At 34.4% G+C, this 18,840-nt stretch overlaps 1 protein-coding gene across 2 annotated transcripts in view; it reads right to left on the bottom strand.

The window, feature by feature from the left end:
• Window positions 1-18,840, bottom strand: part of COL4A5 (collagen type IV alpha 5 chain) — a 225,760-nt gene that overhangs the window by 24,472 nt on the left and 182,448 nt on the right. For both annotated transcript variants that reach the window (XM_014854622.3, XM_070502136.1), the window contains exons 37-41: window positions 11,109-11,235; window positions 8,197-8,277; window positions 7,245-7,343; window positions 6,647-6,697; window positions 4,965-5,150 (exon numbers count right to left, since the gene is read on the bottom strand). In XM_014854622.3, the coding sequence (XP_014710108.2) occupies window positions 4,965-5,150; window positions 6,647-6,697; window positions 7,245-7,343; window positions 8,197-8,277; window positions 11,109-11,235 (544 nt within the window). The remainder of the gene's footprint in view (window positions 1-4,964; window positions 5,151-6,646; window positions 6,698-7,244; window positions 7,344-8,196; window positions 8,278-11,108; window positions 11,236-18,840) is intronic.

Below are 18,840 nucleotides of genomic sequence, written 5' to 3'. Positions count from 1 at the left end.
TTGTGCTCGAGCACTGAATTCTAGGAAGTAGAAAACCTAGGATCTATCCTTGGCTCTACTACTTACATCTATGGAATTTTGGGCAATTCAATCTCTTTGAGCTTGTTTTTTCACCCACATAATGGGAACAATGTTGTCTGCCCTAATCTCGCTTGTAGAATTGTTTTAAAGATTTAATTTTTAAAATGTTGACCTGATATCTGCCACGTGCAAGTTGCTACAGGGAACACAAAGATTAGCTAGACCCAAACTTTGCTCTCAAGGAGATTACAATAAAAGTACATTATATGATGTAAATGGTGGTGTGTCATCATATAACTATAAAACATTACCATTACTGCCTAGTAATAAAGCTTTGAAAGCAACTGATAATTTGAAATTTAGAAAGGTAAATATTGGCTTCTGTTTGTTTAAATGGTCTTTAAACCACATACAGCAAACTGACTCAAGACAACACTTTGAGTAGAGTCTGGCCACATAATTAGTTAAATTAGAATTTCTACCTAGGATAATTCAGAGTTTGAGTCAAGACATTTTATATATGTGTTTGGTACAGACGGTCTGAGTAAGTAATAAGGAAAACTTCAGATCATATCATAGCAAAACTTCTAAGACTTTAATTTCTAAAAGGTAACATTTTAATGAGTCATATGCCAAGTCAGTTTTGTATATGAGGCTCTTAGGCCATTATTTCTCAAATGATCTAACAAAGTTTGAAAAACAAAATAAAATAAAAAACCTAAAGTCTTGTACATAAGTGGTAATAACCAAACATAAGCTGATGAATTGATTGGTATATTTTAAGTCTTGTTTCCACTTAAGATTGTAGCCTTCAACTGTTGCAAAGTAGAGAATACTGCAGATACCGGGCTCCAATAACTATGTAATTTAGCGTACATCTGGTAAATAAGAAGTTGTCAAATTGGTTTTAAGGTAATGTGGCTACTTTCCTGTTTCTTCTTTGAATATACTCTGGTGCCTGAGAAGAAAATAATCTTCTTCTAGCTGATAGTAAAGTCTGGAAGTGATCAAGGCAGCAGACTTCTATGCAAGTCAGACAGTGGAGGACTCAAAATTATTTCAAAGTATACCCTAGTCTTCTCTTTACCTTGGTGATAGTTAAATAGCATGCACTTGTCTTAATTTTTTCGATGACACCCATTTAGGAAAAGCATACGAAGTAGTTAGTAGGGGTTGATGGAGATTTTGAAGTAACAGAAAACAAGAAAGTGGAGGCAGGGCCCAGTCTTCTATGGCTAAGAGTCTCCTAAAATGGCAGAAGCAGCTTTGCTCCATCACTTATCATATTTATAACTAGAATAAGAGGCCAGACCATAACTATCAAACTATACAACTGCCTTTGTGGAAGGATGATATGTGTTACTAGTAAAACAGATACTTTACTGAGCACTGGAGAGCCCTAAGTCAGATTCTCAGCCGTGCCAGTAACTAACAATATGACCTTGAGCAAGCTTCTTAACCTCTTTAGACCTCAGTTTTCTCATATGTGACAAAGACTCTTTCCTGGACTAAACTTTAGACAGGCTCCTCTGAGATCTCTTCTCAACCAGGCCTCACCCTTGGGCTCTGTCTTTGGTCTGCTGAGTCCAGTTTTAGCAAGAATCCTGCTATGTCAGTTTAGGGAGAGTCCCCGACCTTTGGCATCTGATCAAGTTCTTCATCCCCCATCCTTGATGTCTAAGCCTTGCCCTGCCTTTAGCAAGTATTCTATTAGTCCAGTTTAGCAAGAATCTGCCTACCCTTGATGTCTATTCTTAGTAATTTTTCATTCATTGACTCCCTTGCTCTGTTAGTTGACTATAAAACCCCACTTATCCTTGTTGTATTCAGAGTTGAGCTCAATCTCTCTCCCCTGTTGCAATAGTCTCTCCTCTATTACAATAGTCTTGAATAAAATGTGTCTTGTCATCTCTAACAAGTGTCTAGTGAATAATATCTCTTTCACAAATATGAAACTTAGGTCCCTTCTAGATTGGCTACTCTATGGTTCTATGAAATAATGGGTTAGTGGGGGAGTAAGAAACTAGGGAATCCATTCAGATAGAGATAGATGGCTTCCTAAAAAGAATCCTGAATAATTAAGAATTTTAAATTCATAAGAAGAAAAACTTTCCCACCATTCCCAATAGCCAGAACTCAGGAGTGATCTTTTCGATGACATCCATTTAGGAAAATGCATACACATATATGTATATATAAATATATATACACACATACATATAAATATATACAAAAATATAAGAAAAATTTCAAACCTCATGCAGTTACTACTTTGAAGTTAAGGAGCTAACCTGTAGGACCTGGATAGGGATCAAAGTTCACCAAAGCCCAATGTCACTTTTTCCCCCTTTAGTTCCTCCTTAGAAATTTGAAAAGGGCTATTTATATTGAATAATAATAAACACATTCAGATATTTGTGGTTCTTTTTACTCCTGATTAGGTGAACATCTTTCACTATGAATCAGCAATTTTCAATTAGGTTGCTCTTGGTAACTGTTCTTTGGTGAGTACTGTTTATATGTGTATGATGAAAATAAGATTAAAAAACTTCTAATCTGTACTGGTTGCATTGATTGTTTTTCTTTTACTCTGTGTCTATTAGTCCATTTTCATAGCAGTAGAATTTAGAACTTTGTGATAACCCAAAATGTGAAGATGGGATGATCTGAAAACTTACATGAGGTATGGCAAGTCAGGAATTGCAAATTTGAAACATCTGATAATACTTATTATTATTTAAAAATAATGCCTTTTTGAAGGATAGTTCAACTGCATTTACATTAACAGATATAACACAAAAATAAGGAATACTCTCTTCTCTAAAGGTAAAGGTAAAATATTATACAATACACTTTTGGGTACTATAAATTTTCAACTAAAAATGATGCAAATATATGAATTTTAAAATCTTAAACTGGCTTTCCTAATTAGGTAATTTTGGGTTATTACAATAGATAAAAACACTGGACTTGACAAGTTCCTGACAACTTTCATAGATAGACCAACTTGTAAGAAGTGAATTGGCATATGCTCTTAAAATATATTCAAACACTTGAAAACATTAGGTATAGGTATATATAGAGAATATATATACACACACACACATACATACATACACATATATGTATATATAAATATATATACACACAGACATATAAATATATATAAAAATATAAGAAAAGTTTCAAACTTCATGCAGTTACTACTTTGAAGTTAAGGAGCTAACCTGTAGGACCTGGATAGGGATCAAAGTTCACCAAGGCCCAATGTCATCATTAACAAAAAGGAAAAATATCAAAATTGTTAGAAATATCAAGAAACTAAAGCATTATACTAACATCTTTCAAGTTAAATTTTAATTCAGTAAAAGAATACTCTGAAGGTTCACATTCATGCATCTATATATAAACCAAATTATCACCACTTAGCACCAACACTAAAATAAAAACAGCACATGTGACATATTTTGAAAGGCCAAAAATCATTTTTATAATAGTCACAAAAACAATCAATTTTAAGAGCAATTGGGTTTCAAACTTTATTTTAATTTTCAGTTTATAAACAAATTGAGAAGTCACAAACACTCATCAGGAGTGTGTTCTTCTGATTACTTTTGTTATTATTTCTTTAGGAACAGTAACTTTTTAAAGTGCCTTTGTGACTAATCTTTATGTTGACATATTTCAAAGCAATGTTCAACAGTGAGCTCCATTACTAGTAAGAACAAATGACCACAGTGCTGATTAAAATATAAAAAAAGGATAATAGTTTGGTTTCTTTGAATTATTACATGCATAACCAAGCAAGATATTTGTGCCAATTCTTTGCATCACATGCAAGAGAGTTAACATGGCTGAGAAGATTTTCACTGGTTTTCTTCAGTAGTAAACGAAGGTAAAACTTCAAATAACACCCTCTATAAACAATCAAGTCAGATCAAATAAAATCTGGTTTTGAAAGTGATCCTCTGAAGAAAGTATGTGATCTTATTTAATTCATGTTTTTAGAGCATATTTTATTAAAATTAACTCCAATCAGTTCAGAGTTTATGGTAATTTAAATGGAAATTTCCATTTTTAAATACATTTAAAAAATGAGTCAGAGACTTTCAAAGGATAAAAAGACAATGGTTTTGTTTCTTTAATCTCAAATTTCTCTTATTTTTAAAAAAATCAATGAAGACCAAGTTTTAAATTATTAGAAATATAAAAACTGAATATCAAGTATCAAAAATCTTTTCATAATCTATCACCAGTGATTGGGCTCAGCGACATTAATCTAGGATGAAAATGAGCATCTCCAAACTTAGTAAAATGAAATGACACAGCAGAGATACAAAATGAAAAGTGAACACTGGATGCAAAATTGATAATACTAGAGCACTTAACACAAGACAAATGAGGTATAGACATGAAATTGGTATGAAGAGATCACGATTCAATTTAATCATGCTGTGATGTTGAAGATAAATTTGATTGCCTAGTTCCTAGAGAAGATAAATTTTTTTTATTGTGCTTGGTGACATTTGCTGATCATGTGACAGAAACAGCAACACTTGATATGGACCACAAGCATCTATTGGGTGATCACTAAAATGATTTCTGTGATGACATGCTGAGAAGCTCATATTAAAAATGCAGATGGTATTTTGCTGCCAGGTTATCAGTATAGCTTTACGTTTAATAAAAAGACTAATAAATCCACTATTTACTTTTTTTCTCCAAGTTGGTTTGTTTTACTTCAACTTTAAGTAAATCATGAAAGGTATTACTGAAAAGAATTATTAGATGCCCTGGAAATGCATGGAACTAGGTATAAGCAAAGATATTTACTTGCAAGAAGTTCTTATAGATTCTAAAGTCCTAAAGACTAAATAACCTGCCAGCAAAATGAAATAAATGGACTAATAAATAGACCATTCCCCTACCACTCATGTACATACCTGGTCTTCCAGGAGGACCCTGGGGCCCAGGGTTGCCTTTAGGGCCTTCCAGAGCTGGACCTGGAGAACCAGGAGGGCCTGGGGGACCCTGAACACCAGGGAAACCCTGAAAGCCTGGTTCGCCCTTTGGACCTGGAAGTCCAGGGTTTCCTGGAATGCCAGGCAATCCTTCATCACCCTTTTGACCTATGAAAGTAAAGTGACATTAAAGAACACATTAAACCATACTGAGTATTAGGTTTGCAGGTAAGGTTAAAGTTATTCACACTTATTAGAACAAGTAATGAAATTTACTAGGGTCATTTCTATCTCCCACCAAATTCCCAACCCATCCAAAGAAAACCCATTCTTCCTATTATATATATTTATCTGTTATCAGAAGTGTTTATTAGGGTGTGCATTGAAATATAGAAACAATAATAGCTTGCATCCTGAAAGATACACTTTGTATTACAGCAGTGGTCACATGAACAGTAGCTGTGAGAAGAAAGAGAAAAAATAGAAAATTATAATATATCTGCAAGAATAGATTAGAGATGGCTGGAGGAAACTCCTAAAACAAATGTTTTGAGACTAACGAAAGATATGGATCTTCCATGGTTGCTATACGTCCCCAAAGACTATTCTATCCAAGATTTAGAATGACAATCCAGATCAACTGTTCTCAACATTTTTTCTACATCACCAACACACCTGAGAGCAATATAATAGTGGCACATTAAAGTAATCATTTTCATGTTGGGATCATGAGAAGGATATTAGAATTTCTAGGAGATATGTGTGTGGTTTGAAAACAGCCTCCATAGAATATCCAATGCTCATTTCAGAACACAAACATACATATCGGTAGGCACATTCATTCAATTAACTATTTGGTGCTTACAACGAGACTAAGAACGAGTGACGGAAGGTAAATGTGTGTGTGTGCACATACTCATCCAAAGTGCAAGACATATATTAAGATGGAATTTTCAAGAGACATTTTTATTATTGGTACATATTTCTACAGAGTTTCCTCATATTACCTTTTTTTTTTTTTCCCAAAGATTGGCACCTGAGCTAACAACTGTTGCCAATCATTTTCTTTTTCTGCTTTACCTCCCCAACCTCCCCCCAGTACACAGTTGTATATCTTAGTTGCAGGTCCTTCTAGTTGTGGCACAAGGGACACCGCCTCAACCGTGGCCTGACGAGTGGTGCCATGTTCGCACCCAGGATCCAAACCGGTGAAACCCTGGGCCACCGCAGTGGAGTGCACACACTTAACCACTCAGCCAGGGGGCCGGCCCCCCTTTTTTTTTTTTTACCTTGGTTTTGATTCCATAGGAAGAAAAGAGTGGCTAAAATAATTTTTTTTAAGTTTAAAAGAGTTTTAAAAAATTTAGTGAGATCTACTTCTTCCTACAATTGTGCTTGCTCTCTTTATCATTTCCTCAGCATTTATTTATAAAGTTAATGAAGAGATATCTACATGTAAATTTCCTTAAGGATATATTTTTATATAGTACAACTCCTTATACTAAATTGATAATTAAGAAATGCTTTAAGATATAACTCTAGCTTTGGGTTTTCCAGGGTTGTATGTGCATTTTATAAGAGTAAATGATGGAGATGGAAAAATAAGTGTACTGGAGAATATTCTCTTATTATGGACCGATTTAGCATATTTTATTAAAGTTTACCAGAAAGTCCTGGGAGTCCAGGGGGTCCTGGGATTCCAAAGCCTGGTTGACCTGTCAGAGCATAAACCAAAATCTCTCAAATAGATAATAATAACTGAAACGAGGACAAATTATTTTTGGATCATTTGGGTTTTTATTAAGTGCTAAAACATATTATATGAAACATGCAGAAGATTTAGTTCCAACATGGAACTATAATTCTAACATGTGAAAACTATAAAAAGATGTATTCTATTTGTGATGAGTGTTACTATATCTTTATATACTTATATCATATGAATATATATATAAATGGAATATAGATCCCATAGTGAAAGGAGGTCATCCAGAGAAGTTGAAAAAAGCTGGGTAACTTCTTGACACGAAAAACTGGGCAAGAAAGGATATGGAGTTTTTCATAAGAGGGAGACAACTTGATTGATAAATGTGAGGTAATATTCTTAGGAGAGAGTAGAAGAAAGCAATTAGGAAGGGGGAAGTGTGTGGTAGCTTAGAGGGGAAGAAAGAAGATATAATTTTATTGCAGGTAAAAAAGGGCAAAAGTTAAAACAGACAAGGAGGAAATTAGAAAATTAGGAACAATGAAAAAACACAGCACCTGGTTCACCCTTCTGTCCAGCTGGTCCAGGAATACCATCTTGACCTGGTTTGCCTTTTTCACCTGGAGGCCCTGGTGGCCCCGGACGACCTCCACCACCTAAAGAACAGAGTACAGCAGGTTACACTTATCTTCTCAATTCCATTTTCCTTCCATATTTCCCATTCTTTCCATACCAGCTTCAAACAGTTCTACCCAAAAGACACAAAGTGCCTCTGAGACGCTCCTTTAAATCATGAAATTTTGTGGAAAAAAAAAGCAAAAGGAAATAAAGGATAATGAGAATAAGGAACAACCTTATCATTCACTCATCCAAAAACTTTCAGTTTCTCATTTTAACCTAGCTGTGGAATATCCAAGAGAGGGAGGTGTGGGGGATGGGGTGGGGTACATTATACGCCTCGTATGGTTTCAAGAGAAGTGATTTGCTTTAAAATTCAGTAAGCAAACAAAAGTGCTATACCTTGCCATTCTAAAAAAAAACTTCCAGAGCTTTTAAGTACTATTATAGGATAGTTAAAATAACTCTCTTTGGAAAAAGTGAGCCCCCCAAATAAGGTCTCATAATAGTAATTTTTATTGAGTTGTCCACTTTGTACCTAATAAGCTGTGCTAAGTGAATGATCACCATGTTTCCTTGTCTTAAAAATGTTCACAGCTCCCAGAAATGATTTAACTTTCCCCAAATGAATATGAGCTTTAGTTTTTGTTTGTATTTTTTTGCTGAGAAAGAGTAGCCCTGAGCTAACATCCATGCCAATCTTCCTCTATTTTTCAGTATGTGGGCTGCCAACACAGCATGGCCACTCTGTTAGTGGTGTAGGTCCTAGGTCCGTGCCTGAGAACCGAACCAGGCTGCCAAAGCAGAGCATGCTGAACTTAACCACTAGGCCACTGGGGGTGGCCGAGCCTTAGTTTTACAGAACAGCAAATCCCTATTTTTCATGCTTACCTACAGGACCAGGTTCTCCTGGAAGGCCAGGGGTCCCAGGAGGACCATTAATACCTTTTGGTCCAGGAAGGCCTGGGGTTCCTAGAGTAAAGAGCTCAATTTAATGACACAAGACAAACTGCATTGCTTTGAGAGCTACAATTCAGATTTACAATTTATAGTGTTAGCAAAGAAATAGTAAGTAGAAAGAAAACCCAAAAATGTGTGGGTGTTTGTTGGATATTTCTAAGAATAATTTTAAGTTTTCAATTTATTTATTCAGAGGCTGGCATTATTATACATTCATAATAAAAATGATCACCACCATATTACACTGGTAAAATTGGTAAGATTTCATTGTAGGGATATTCTTTTTTTTTAAATCCTTTCATCTGTCGTTGGACATTTGGATTGTTGTCAGGCTTTAGCTATTATGAATATCTATTCTATTTATGGAAACCTGGTCTCTTTCTAGTTTTCAGTTATTATGAGTAACTCTGCTATGCATATTGTTGCACGGCTATTTTTGTGGACATACGTCTTAATTTATCTTAGATAAATACCTAGATAGGAGTGGAACTGCTGAGTCAAAGAGTAGGTGTATGTTGTGTTTTATTAAAAAAAGTCTTCCAAATCATTTTATACTCACAACAACAATGTTTTGGAATTCCAGTTGCTCCAGATCCTTGTACAACATATGGTATTATCAGTTGTTTTAATAGCCATTCTGGTAAGAATGTACTTCTACTTCATTGTGGTTTTAATTTGTATTTCTCTGATGGATAGTAATATTGATCACCTTTTTATGTGCTTATTGGTCATCCATATAACTTTTGTGAAATATCTGTTCAAAGATTTCCCCATTTAAAATCATTGCATTGTACATCTTGTTATTATTGAGTTATAGAAGTTCTTGATATATCCCAAATATCAATCATTTGTTGGATATATATTTTGCAAGTATTTACTCCTAGTCTGTGGTTCTCTATTCATTTTCTTAATGATGGCTTTTGATAAGCAGAAGAATAGAAGAACTCAGGTTCTTTAAAAGAAAAAAAAAACAGTGTGGAGCAATTGGATATTTGTAGAGAAAAAAATTCACCTTGACTTCTACCTCACAACCATAAAAATATTTTTTATTCAAGAAAGATCACAAAGCTAAACATAAATGCTTAAACATCAAGGTTATAGAAAAAATTAGAAGAATATTTCCATAAACTTGAGTAGGCACATATTTCTTGAATATGACACAAAAAGCACTAACTATGAGAGAAGATTGATAATTTGGACTTGATTAAAATTAACAACTTTTGTTCATCACACGACAGCTTTAAGAGAGTGAAAGGCAAAAGTGAGACCGGAAGAGCATGTTTGTAATACCTGTATCTGACAAAGGACTCATATTCAGAATATATAAAGAAATGTTCTAAGTCAGCAAGAAAAATGGCAAACAACCCAAGAAAATATGTGCAAAAAAACTTAGAGCACGCACTTCAAAAAAGATGCTATCCAGATGTCCAATAAGTATATGAAAAGGTGTTTAATATTGTCGTTCATTAGAAAAATGTATTTCAATGAGATACTTCTATATACCCATAAGAATAGCTAAAATTAAAACGATTGACAATACCAAGTGAGGGGAGGATATGGGCAACTAGACATTTCACAATGCAAAGTACTAACCACTATACAACCATGGCAAGCTACCAGGAGCCATCCACAGACCTTTCATACCTTGCAGGTGGGACTGTAATTCATAAAACTACTTTAGAAAACTATCACCATCTATTAAAGTTAAATGTACACCTACCCTAAGATTCAGTAATTTTCCTATTAAGTATTTCTCTAAGAGACATAAGTACTTATGTCCACCAAAAGACATGTCAAAGAATGTCAATAGCATCTTTTTTCTTAGTAGTCCCAAACTGGAAACAACCCAAAAGTCCATCAACAGGAGAATGGGTAATTGATTATGGTGTATTTCTTCAACGGAATATTACAGAGCAATGATAAAACTACTGACACATGGAACAAGATAAATGAATCTTACAGACATAATGATGGGTGAAGGAAGCCAGACACAAGGATATATACTATATGAATCTATTTATATGAATTTAAAAATCAGGCAAAATTAATTGATGGTGATAGAAGTCATAGAAGTGATTTCTTGGGGGTGGGGAGTAGGGAGTGTGGGTTTCACTGTGAAGGGGCATGGGTAAAGTTTATGGGATCAGGGAAATATTTTATGTCTTGATATGTATGGTGGGTACATGAATATATACATATGTAAAAACTCATCTATAGTTTTGTACACTTTACTGTACCTATGTTACATTTCAATAAAAATGTTAAGGAAAAGATACCCGAAGGCCCACTCTATCCATGCCACTATGCAATCCAAAACAAACAAACAAAAATTAAATGCAAGCATAAACAGAACAGGTACTATAATGACCTAAATCAGGCTATCTACTTGACTATAGTGCTAAGTCCCCCTACTTGCATGACTCAGTCCTTGTCATTTGAATGAACTGTATGATTGTTCTACCAACAGCCACCCACTGTGTGCCTGAGTACAACTTCCTAAGAGAATCAGCAGCAGACTAGGGCTTGGCAGTGTACATTATCACCTATGAATATAGTAAGGCCTCTTAATTGACTTCTGGCAAGCAGTCAAAGATTGAAGAATGCTCCACCAAATATTCCCTCTGCCCACAGGATATTGCCCTGCAGAGTTGGTAATACTCATTCTGATTTTATACGTGAAAAAATTGGGGCAAAGTAAAGTTAAATAGCTAGTTCAAGGTTATGTTGCTAGTCAGTATCTGCTTGGGAAACAGAATAGAAGTCTGCCAAATAAGTTGCTCTGTGATATGGGTTAGAGTAGGTAAGAAAGGGGAGAAGGAAGCATTTAAGAAAAGTAATATTACCAGGGAATCCAGGAAGGCCTGGTTGTCCTTTTGCTCCAGGGGTCCCTGGTAATCCGGGCAAACCAGTATCTCCCAGAGAACCTTTGATACCAGGGTTGCCTGGGTATCCAGGCAGACCAGGTTCACCCTAAAAACATGAAGAAAAAGATAAAACTGAAGTCTCAACATGACTTAGATTGTGTAACAACACAACATTATTTACTGAGCTTTTACTGCCTGTCAGGCACTCTGCTAAGTGCTTTACATAAATTGCTTCACTTAATCATGACAACAGCCCTTTGAGTTAGGCTTTATCATCTCCATTTATAAATGAGAAAACTGAATCTTGGAAAACTCAAGTGTGTAAGGTCCAATAAGTGGCAGAACTGGCATTTGAACCGAGGTCTGCCAGACTCCAGAGCTCATGCCATTCCCACAATATGTGGATGTATTATTCTCACTAATCCTTAAAAACCCTCTAAGAAAGAACCTATTAGTATCCCCATTTTAAAGTGATGCAGTTTGTAAGTGGTGGATCTGGATTTGGATTTAGACAGTGTAACTTCAGAACCTCTGATCGTCATCCCTAGTGTGCTACAATGAAATTCATTGCTTATAATAAGCATGTCAAACAATAGCTACAGTAGGTTCTACTGCAAAAGGTAAATTTCATTGTAACATGAAGCAGTTTATCAATTCTTTAGTGGATATCTCAAATCTCATTTCCTCCATGAAGCCTACCAGGACAAAGAGAGGTTACTCTAAGAATTTAGGGTAGGTTCTTATTCTGTCATGTCTATAATGGTTTCACATATGCATGTCTTAACTCTTCAACTACAGTGAAAATTTCTTTGGGGTCAGACAATTCATATATAACCATTTTAGCTCAATTAACATTTGCATTATGTTTGTTTCTAATAGAGCCTTAAAAGAATTCATACACACTTTCACAATTAAAATGTTTTTCCCAACAACAATGAGAACATATGCCATAACTCTAAATCTACCACAGTGTTCACTGCTCTGCTTATGAGGATCATGATCCCTCGAACAAAGTGTTACTGCTCAATAGCACCTACTGAATATTTCTGTCTTCATTTAGTGCGTATGCTTGCCTAGGTGAACAAGATCATCTATTTGTGACTCAAGTGTTTCTGCATTATGGTAAAAGCTTTTTAAATGAATGCTTCTTCTTCTTGCATCCAATTTTTTAAAAACAATTAAGAATCTTGGGCTAGGAATATATATATTTTTGTCTGAACCCTATAAATCAAAAATTTAGCACATTTTCATACACATAATATACAATTAAATTTTGGATTGAATTGGTTCCATCTTAGATATTTACACAGAAAAGTTTTAAATAAACTGTTAGGATTCTTTTTGTTATTCATGAACCAATGACATTTATATACCAAAATAGAAAACAAGAAGAAAATTCCAATATTCTGCTAATTGTAAAGATGAAAGTCAGTAGACCAACACCTAATAATTTATGATAAAGTATGTTAAATTCTACAAATAACCCCAATTTATAATTTAAACCAGCACTTGTTCCCTAACACAGTTCTCACCACCTTATGGCTCTACTCCTTCAAACCAAGTAAGTTGTAAAAAGAATAATAAATAAATATCTCACTTGGGCTTCTGGAAAGGACTAAAATTTAGTTTAAATTTAGTTAAAAGCTAGTTTAAGTTTTATCTAAGCTTTTATATCAATACACTTGCAGAGAAAAACAGTAACCTTCAAAAAAGCTAAGCAAGAAGTGAGCAAATAGCCTACTCAGAAAGTCAACAAACTTGCCAGGAATCCTGTCAATCGCTCTGAGAAAGGAAAATTCTAGTCTGTTTACACTTCTAGCCAAAGCTAGACATGACTTTAATACACTTAAATCATAAATATCTATACTCGTTCTGATGATAAGCTTTGATATGGTTCTTTTTTAATTTAGATATAGTTGACATATAACATTATATTAGTTTCAGGTATACAACATAATGATTCGATATTTGTATATATTGTGAAACAATCACCACAATAAGTCTGGTTAACATCCATCCCTATACATAGTTACAAAATTTTTGTTCTTGTAATGAAAATTTTAAGGTTTATTCTCTTACCAACTTTCAAGATAAATTATAGTATTATTAACTATAGTCCCCATGCTATACATTATATCTCCATGACTTATTTATTTTATAGTTGGAAGTTTGTACTTTATAACCCCCTTCACTCATTTTGCCCACTCCCCACCTGCTACCCACCTCTGGAAACCACCAATCTGTTTTCTGTATCCATGAGCTTGGTTTTTAAAAATTTTCCTTATTTTTTTTTTAGATTCTATACATAAGTGAGATCATAGGGTATTTGTCTTTCTCTTATTTCTTTCACTTAGCATAATGTTCTCAAAGTCCATCCATGTTGTTGCAAAAGGCAATATTTCATTTTTTATGGCTTATTAATATTCCATTATACACACATGCGACAATTTCTTTATCCATTCATCCACTGATGGACACTTAGGTTGCCTCCATATCTTGGCTATTGTAAATAATGCTGCAATGAACATGGGGGGGGGTGCATGTATCTTTTCAAATTAGTATTTTCATTTTCTTCAGATAAATAGCCAGAAGTGGAATTGCTGGATCATATGGTAGTTCTATTTTTAATTTTTTGAGGAACCTACATACGGTTTTCCACAACAGCTGCACCAATTTATATCCCCACCAACAGTGCACAAGGGTCCCCTTTTCTCCACATCTTTGCCAATACTTGTTATCTCCTGGGTTTTTTTTTTTTGATAATAGCCATTCTTACAGGTGTGAGGTGATATCTCATCGTAGTTCTGATTTGCATCTCCCTGAGGATTAGTGATGTTAGGTACCCTTTCATGTGTCTGTTGGCCACTTGTATGTCTTCTTTGGAAAAATGCCTATTCAGATCATCTGCCTGTTTTTTAACCAGATTTTTTTTTTGCTATTGAGTTGTATGAGTTCTTTATATGTTTTGGATATTAATCCCTTATCAGATACATGATTTGCAAATATTTTCTCCCATTCAGTAGGTTGCCTTTTTATTTTGTTGATTTCATTTGCTGTGCAAAAGCTTTTTAGTTTGTTATAGCCCCATTTGTATATTTTTGCTTTTGTTACCTTTGTTTTGGTGTCAAATCAAAAACTCACCATCAAGACTGATGTCAAGGAGCTTACCACCTGTGTGTTCTTTGAGGAGTTTTATGGTTTCAGGTCTTATGATCAAATCTTTGATGTGAATTAACTTTTGTGTATGGCATAAGATAGTGGTTGAGTTTCATTCTTTTGTGTGTGGCTGTCCAGTTTTCCCAGCACCACTTATTGAAGAGACTGCCCTTTCCCCATTGTATATTCTTGCCTCCTTTGTTGTAAATTAATTGACCATATATATACGCAGGTTTATTTCTCAGCTCTCTATTCTGTTCCATTGATCTATGTGTCTGTTTTTATGCCAATAGCACACAGTTTTGATTACTATAGCTTTGTAATATATTGTTTGAAATCAGGGAGTGTGATGCCTCCAGTTTTGTTCTTCTTTCTCAAGATTGCTTTGGCTATTCAGGATCTTTTATGGTCCACACAAATTTAGGATTGTTTGTTCTATTTCTGTGAATAACATCATTGAAATTTTCATAAGGATTATATTGAATCTGTAGCAATTGAATTGCTTTGGGTAGTACAGACATTGTAACAAAGTTAATCCTTTCAATTCATGATCATGGAATATCTTTCCATTTGTTTGTATCTTCTTCCATTTCTTTTATCATTGTCTTGTAGTTTTCAGTATACAGGTCTTTCATCTCCTTGATTCAATTTATTCCTAGGTATTTTCTTCTTTATGATGCAACTGTAAATGAAATTGTTTTCTTAATTTCTCTTTCTAGTTTGTTATTAGTGTATAGAAACACAACAGATTTTTTACATAGATTTTGTATCCTACAACTTTACTGAATTTATTAGTTCTAACAGTTTTTGGTGGAGTCTTTAGAGTTTTCTACATGTAATATTATGTCACCTGCAAATAGTGACAGTTTTACTCCTTCCTTTCCTATTTGGAGATGGCTTTTATTTCTTTTTCTTGCCTAATTGTTCTGGCTAGGACTTCCAATACCATGTTGAATAAAAGTGGTGAGATTAGGCATCCTTGTCTTATTCTTGATCTTAGAGAAAAAGCTTTCAGCTTTTCACCTTTGAGTATGATGTTAGCTATGGGCTTGTCATATATGGACTTTATTATGCTGAAGTATGTTCCCTCTGTAACCACTTTGTTGAGATTTTTTTTATCGTATATGGATGTTGAATTTTGTCAAACTCTATCAAGATGATCATATGATTTTTTTTTTTGGCTGAGGAAGATTACCCTGAGCTAACATCTATTGCCAATCTTCCTCTTTTTGCTTGAGGAAGATTCACCCTGAGCTAACACCTGTGTCAATCTTCCGCTACTTTGAATGTGGGTCACTGCCACAGCATGGCTGCCAAGGAGTGCTGTAGGTTTCCACTCAGGAACTGAACCCAAGCCGCCAAAATGGAGTGTGCTGAATTTAACCACCAGGCCATGGGGCTGGCCCCAACTTAGATGATCATACAAGTTTTATCCTTCATTTTGTTAATGTGGTATATCACACTGATTGATTTGTAGATGTTGAAACATTCTTGCCTCCCTGTAATAAATCCCACTTGATCATGTTGTATCATCCCTTCAATGTATTGTTGAGTTTGGTTTGCTAATATTTTACTGAGAACTTTTGCATCTATGTTCATTAGGAATATTAACCTGTAATTTTCTTTTCTTGTGGCATCCTTGTCTGGTTTTGATATCAGGTTAATGCTGGCCTTGTAAAATGAGTTTGGAAGTGTTCTTTCCTCTTGTATTTTTTGAAGAGTTTCAAAAGGATTGGTATTAATTCTTTAAATGTTTGGTAGAATTCACCAGCAAAGCCATCTGGTCCTGGACATTTGTTTGCAGGGAGCTGCGAAATAATTATGAAAATGGAATGTGTCATCCCTAATGAGTCAAATTTAACACTGTGAAACTACCTAACAAATGCAGTAACAACGGAAGACTAGAATGCTTTTTAACAAGCCTAAAACTAGAACTGCTTTCAAGGTCACTGTGTTGTATAACATGCAGTCCATGTAGAAAAAGGTGTCAATTTGATATCTTGTTTGCTGTTAAAATCAAATTGGTAATCTAAGAGTATTTGGATCATAGTCATTCTCTACTATCTCTTTCTTATAGCATCTTCTCTTCCATCCATGCTATAACCAAAGACACAGAATAAAATATCTGTTTTGCCTCTTTTTACAGAATACAACATATCAAAGTTGGTGAGAAAGCTAATCTTATTTGTTATTGCATTCCTTTGTAAAACTGAAGAAGCATTGCCACGAGAAAAAAACCAGGACAACAAGTTGAAAATATTTGGTGAGAAAGGGTAAAAACCATACCCTGCTTTATGGCAAGAGGAATATTACAACAGTAGTCCAATCAGTTGGAAGTTGTGGTTGCCAAATAATTGATAAATTTTTCTACAGCTCTACCTATTTTTGGAGAGTAAAGAACCATGAACAAAGCCATACATAGGTTTTTCTTTGGCTATGAAATATTAATAGGAAAATTAAAGAGCAGATGCAGAGATACTTTTATTTAACATTTTAATAAATGATATAGAAAAGTGAGTATACAAGAAGATCTTAAAGTTTGCACACTACTTAGTTCTCCCAGATAGTGAAATTTTTTTAGCAAACAGGGACAAATTGATAAATAATGGTTCAAAGCTGCCTGAGCAGGTCAAAAAACAGTACATGAGATTCAATGAGTATGTGTAAGGCAATGAACTTAGAGAAAAAGAATATGAACTAAGTTTATAAGATAATGGGGCTCTATGGTATTCTTTACTACCCAAAGAAGAAATAATAGCAAATTGTTCCAAACATTTGCCCAATGTAGCCAAAAATGGCTATAAAATGGTAGGTGCAGTTCTAGTGACTATGCAACACATAATTACTTAAAATGTGTTCAGAATTAAGTGTGAGGAAAAGGATAACACCCATTTGTTCATCAAATCTCACTGTGGTTTTGATTCGGATTTCCCTAATGGTTTGCAAGGTTGAGCATCACTTCATGTGCTTATTGACTATTTGCATGTCTTCTTTGGAGAAAGGTCTATTCAAGCCCTCTGCCTTTTATTGTATTGGATTATTAGTTTTTGTTGTTGAATTGTAGGAGTTCTTTATATAGTATGGAAATTAATCCCTTACCAGATAATGATTTATAACTATTTGCTCCCATTCCTTGGGCTGCCTTTTGACTCTGTTGATTGTGTCCTTTGATGTGCAGAAGATTTCACTTTTTATGTAATCTAATTTATCTATGTTTTCTTTTGTTGCCTATGCTTTTTCTATCATATCCAAGAAATCACTGCCAAATCCAATGTCATGAAGATTTCCCCTCATGTTTTCTTCTAGGAGTTTTATAGTTTTGGGTTTTATGTTTAAGACTTTAATCCATTTTGAGTTAAGTTTTACATATGGTGTAAGGAAAGGGTCTGATTCCATTATTTTGCATGCAGGCATCCAGTTTTCCAAACACCATTTGTTGAAGAGACTGTCCTTTCCACATTGGGTGATCTCGGCACTCTTGTAGAAGATCATTTGACCATATATGTGAGGGTTCATTTCTGGGTTCTTTTTTCTATTCTATTGGCCTATTTTTCTGTCTTTATGCCAGTACCACAGTTTTCATTGCTGTATCTTCGTAATATAGTGTGGAATCAGGAAGTGTAATGCCTCCAGCTTTGTTATTCTTTTTCAAAATTGTTTTGGCCATTTGGGATCCCTTATGATTCCACATGAATTTTAGGATAAATTTTTCTATTTCTCAAAAAAATGCCATTAGAATTTTGATAGGAATTGTGCTGAATCTGTAGATTGCTTTGGGTAGTATGAACATCTTAACAACATGAAATCTTCTGATCCATGAATACAGGGTGTCTTTCCATTTATTTATCTTCTTTAATTTATTTCAGCAATGTTTTTTAGTTTTCACTGTACAAGTCTTTCATCTCCTTGGTTAAGTTTATTCCTAAGTATTTTCCTCTTTTTGATGTTATTGTAAATGGAATTATTTTCTTAATATCCTTTTAGGATTGTTCATTGTTAGTGTACAGGATCACAACTGATTTTGGCATCTTGAGTTTTTATCCTGCAACTTTGCTGAATTTGTTTATTAGTTTTTAACTAATTAGTTTTTTGTGTAGAATTTCTAGAATTTTCTACATATAAGATTACATCATCTGTGAACAGAGATAAGTTACTTCTTCCATTCCAATTTTGATGCATTTTATTTCTTTTTCTTGCCTAATTGCTCTGGCTAGAACTTCCAGTACTGTGTTTAATAGAAGTGACTAGAATGTGCATCCTTGTTTTGTTCCTGATCTTAGAGGAAAAGCCTTTAGTCTTTTACCATCAAGTATGATATTAGCTGTGGGTTTTTCATATATAGTCTTCATTATGTTCAGGTAGTTTCCTTCTATCACTAGTTTGTTGAGTGTTTTTTTTTAAATCATAACCGAGTGTTGAGTTTTGTTAAATGCTTTTTCTGCTTTCATTGTGATTATCATGTGGGTTTTTCCTTTTATTCTTTTAATGTGATGTATTATATTAATGATTTTTGTATGTTGAAGCATCCTTGCATTCCGGGAAGAAATCTCCCTTG

This window comes from Equus asinus, chromosome X (genome assembly GCF_041296235.1).
Source record: "Equus asinus isolate D_3611 breed Donkey chromosome X, EquAss-T2T_v2, whole genome shotgun sequence".
NCBI lineage: Eukaryota > Metazoa > Chordata > Mammalia > Perissodactyla > Equidae > Equus > Equus asinus.
This window is presented reverse-complemented; position numbering and strand designations above follow the sequence as displayed.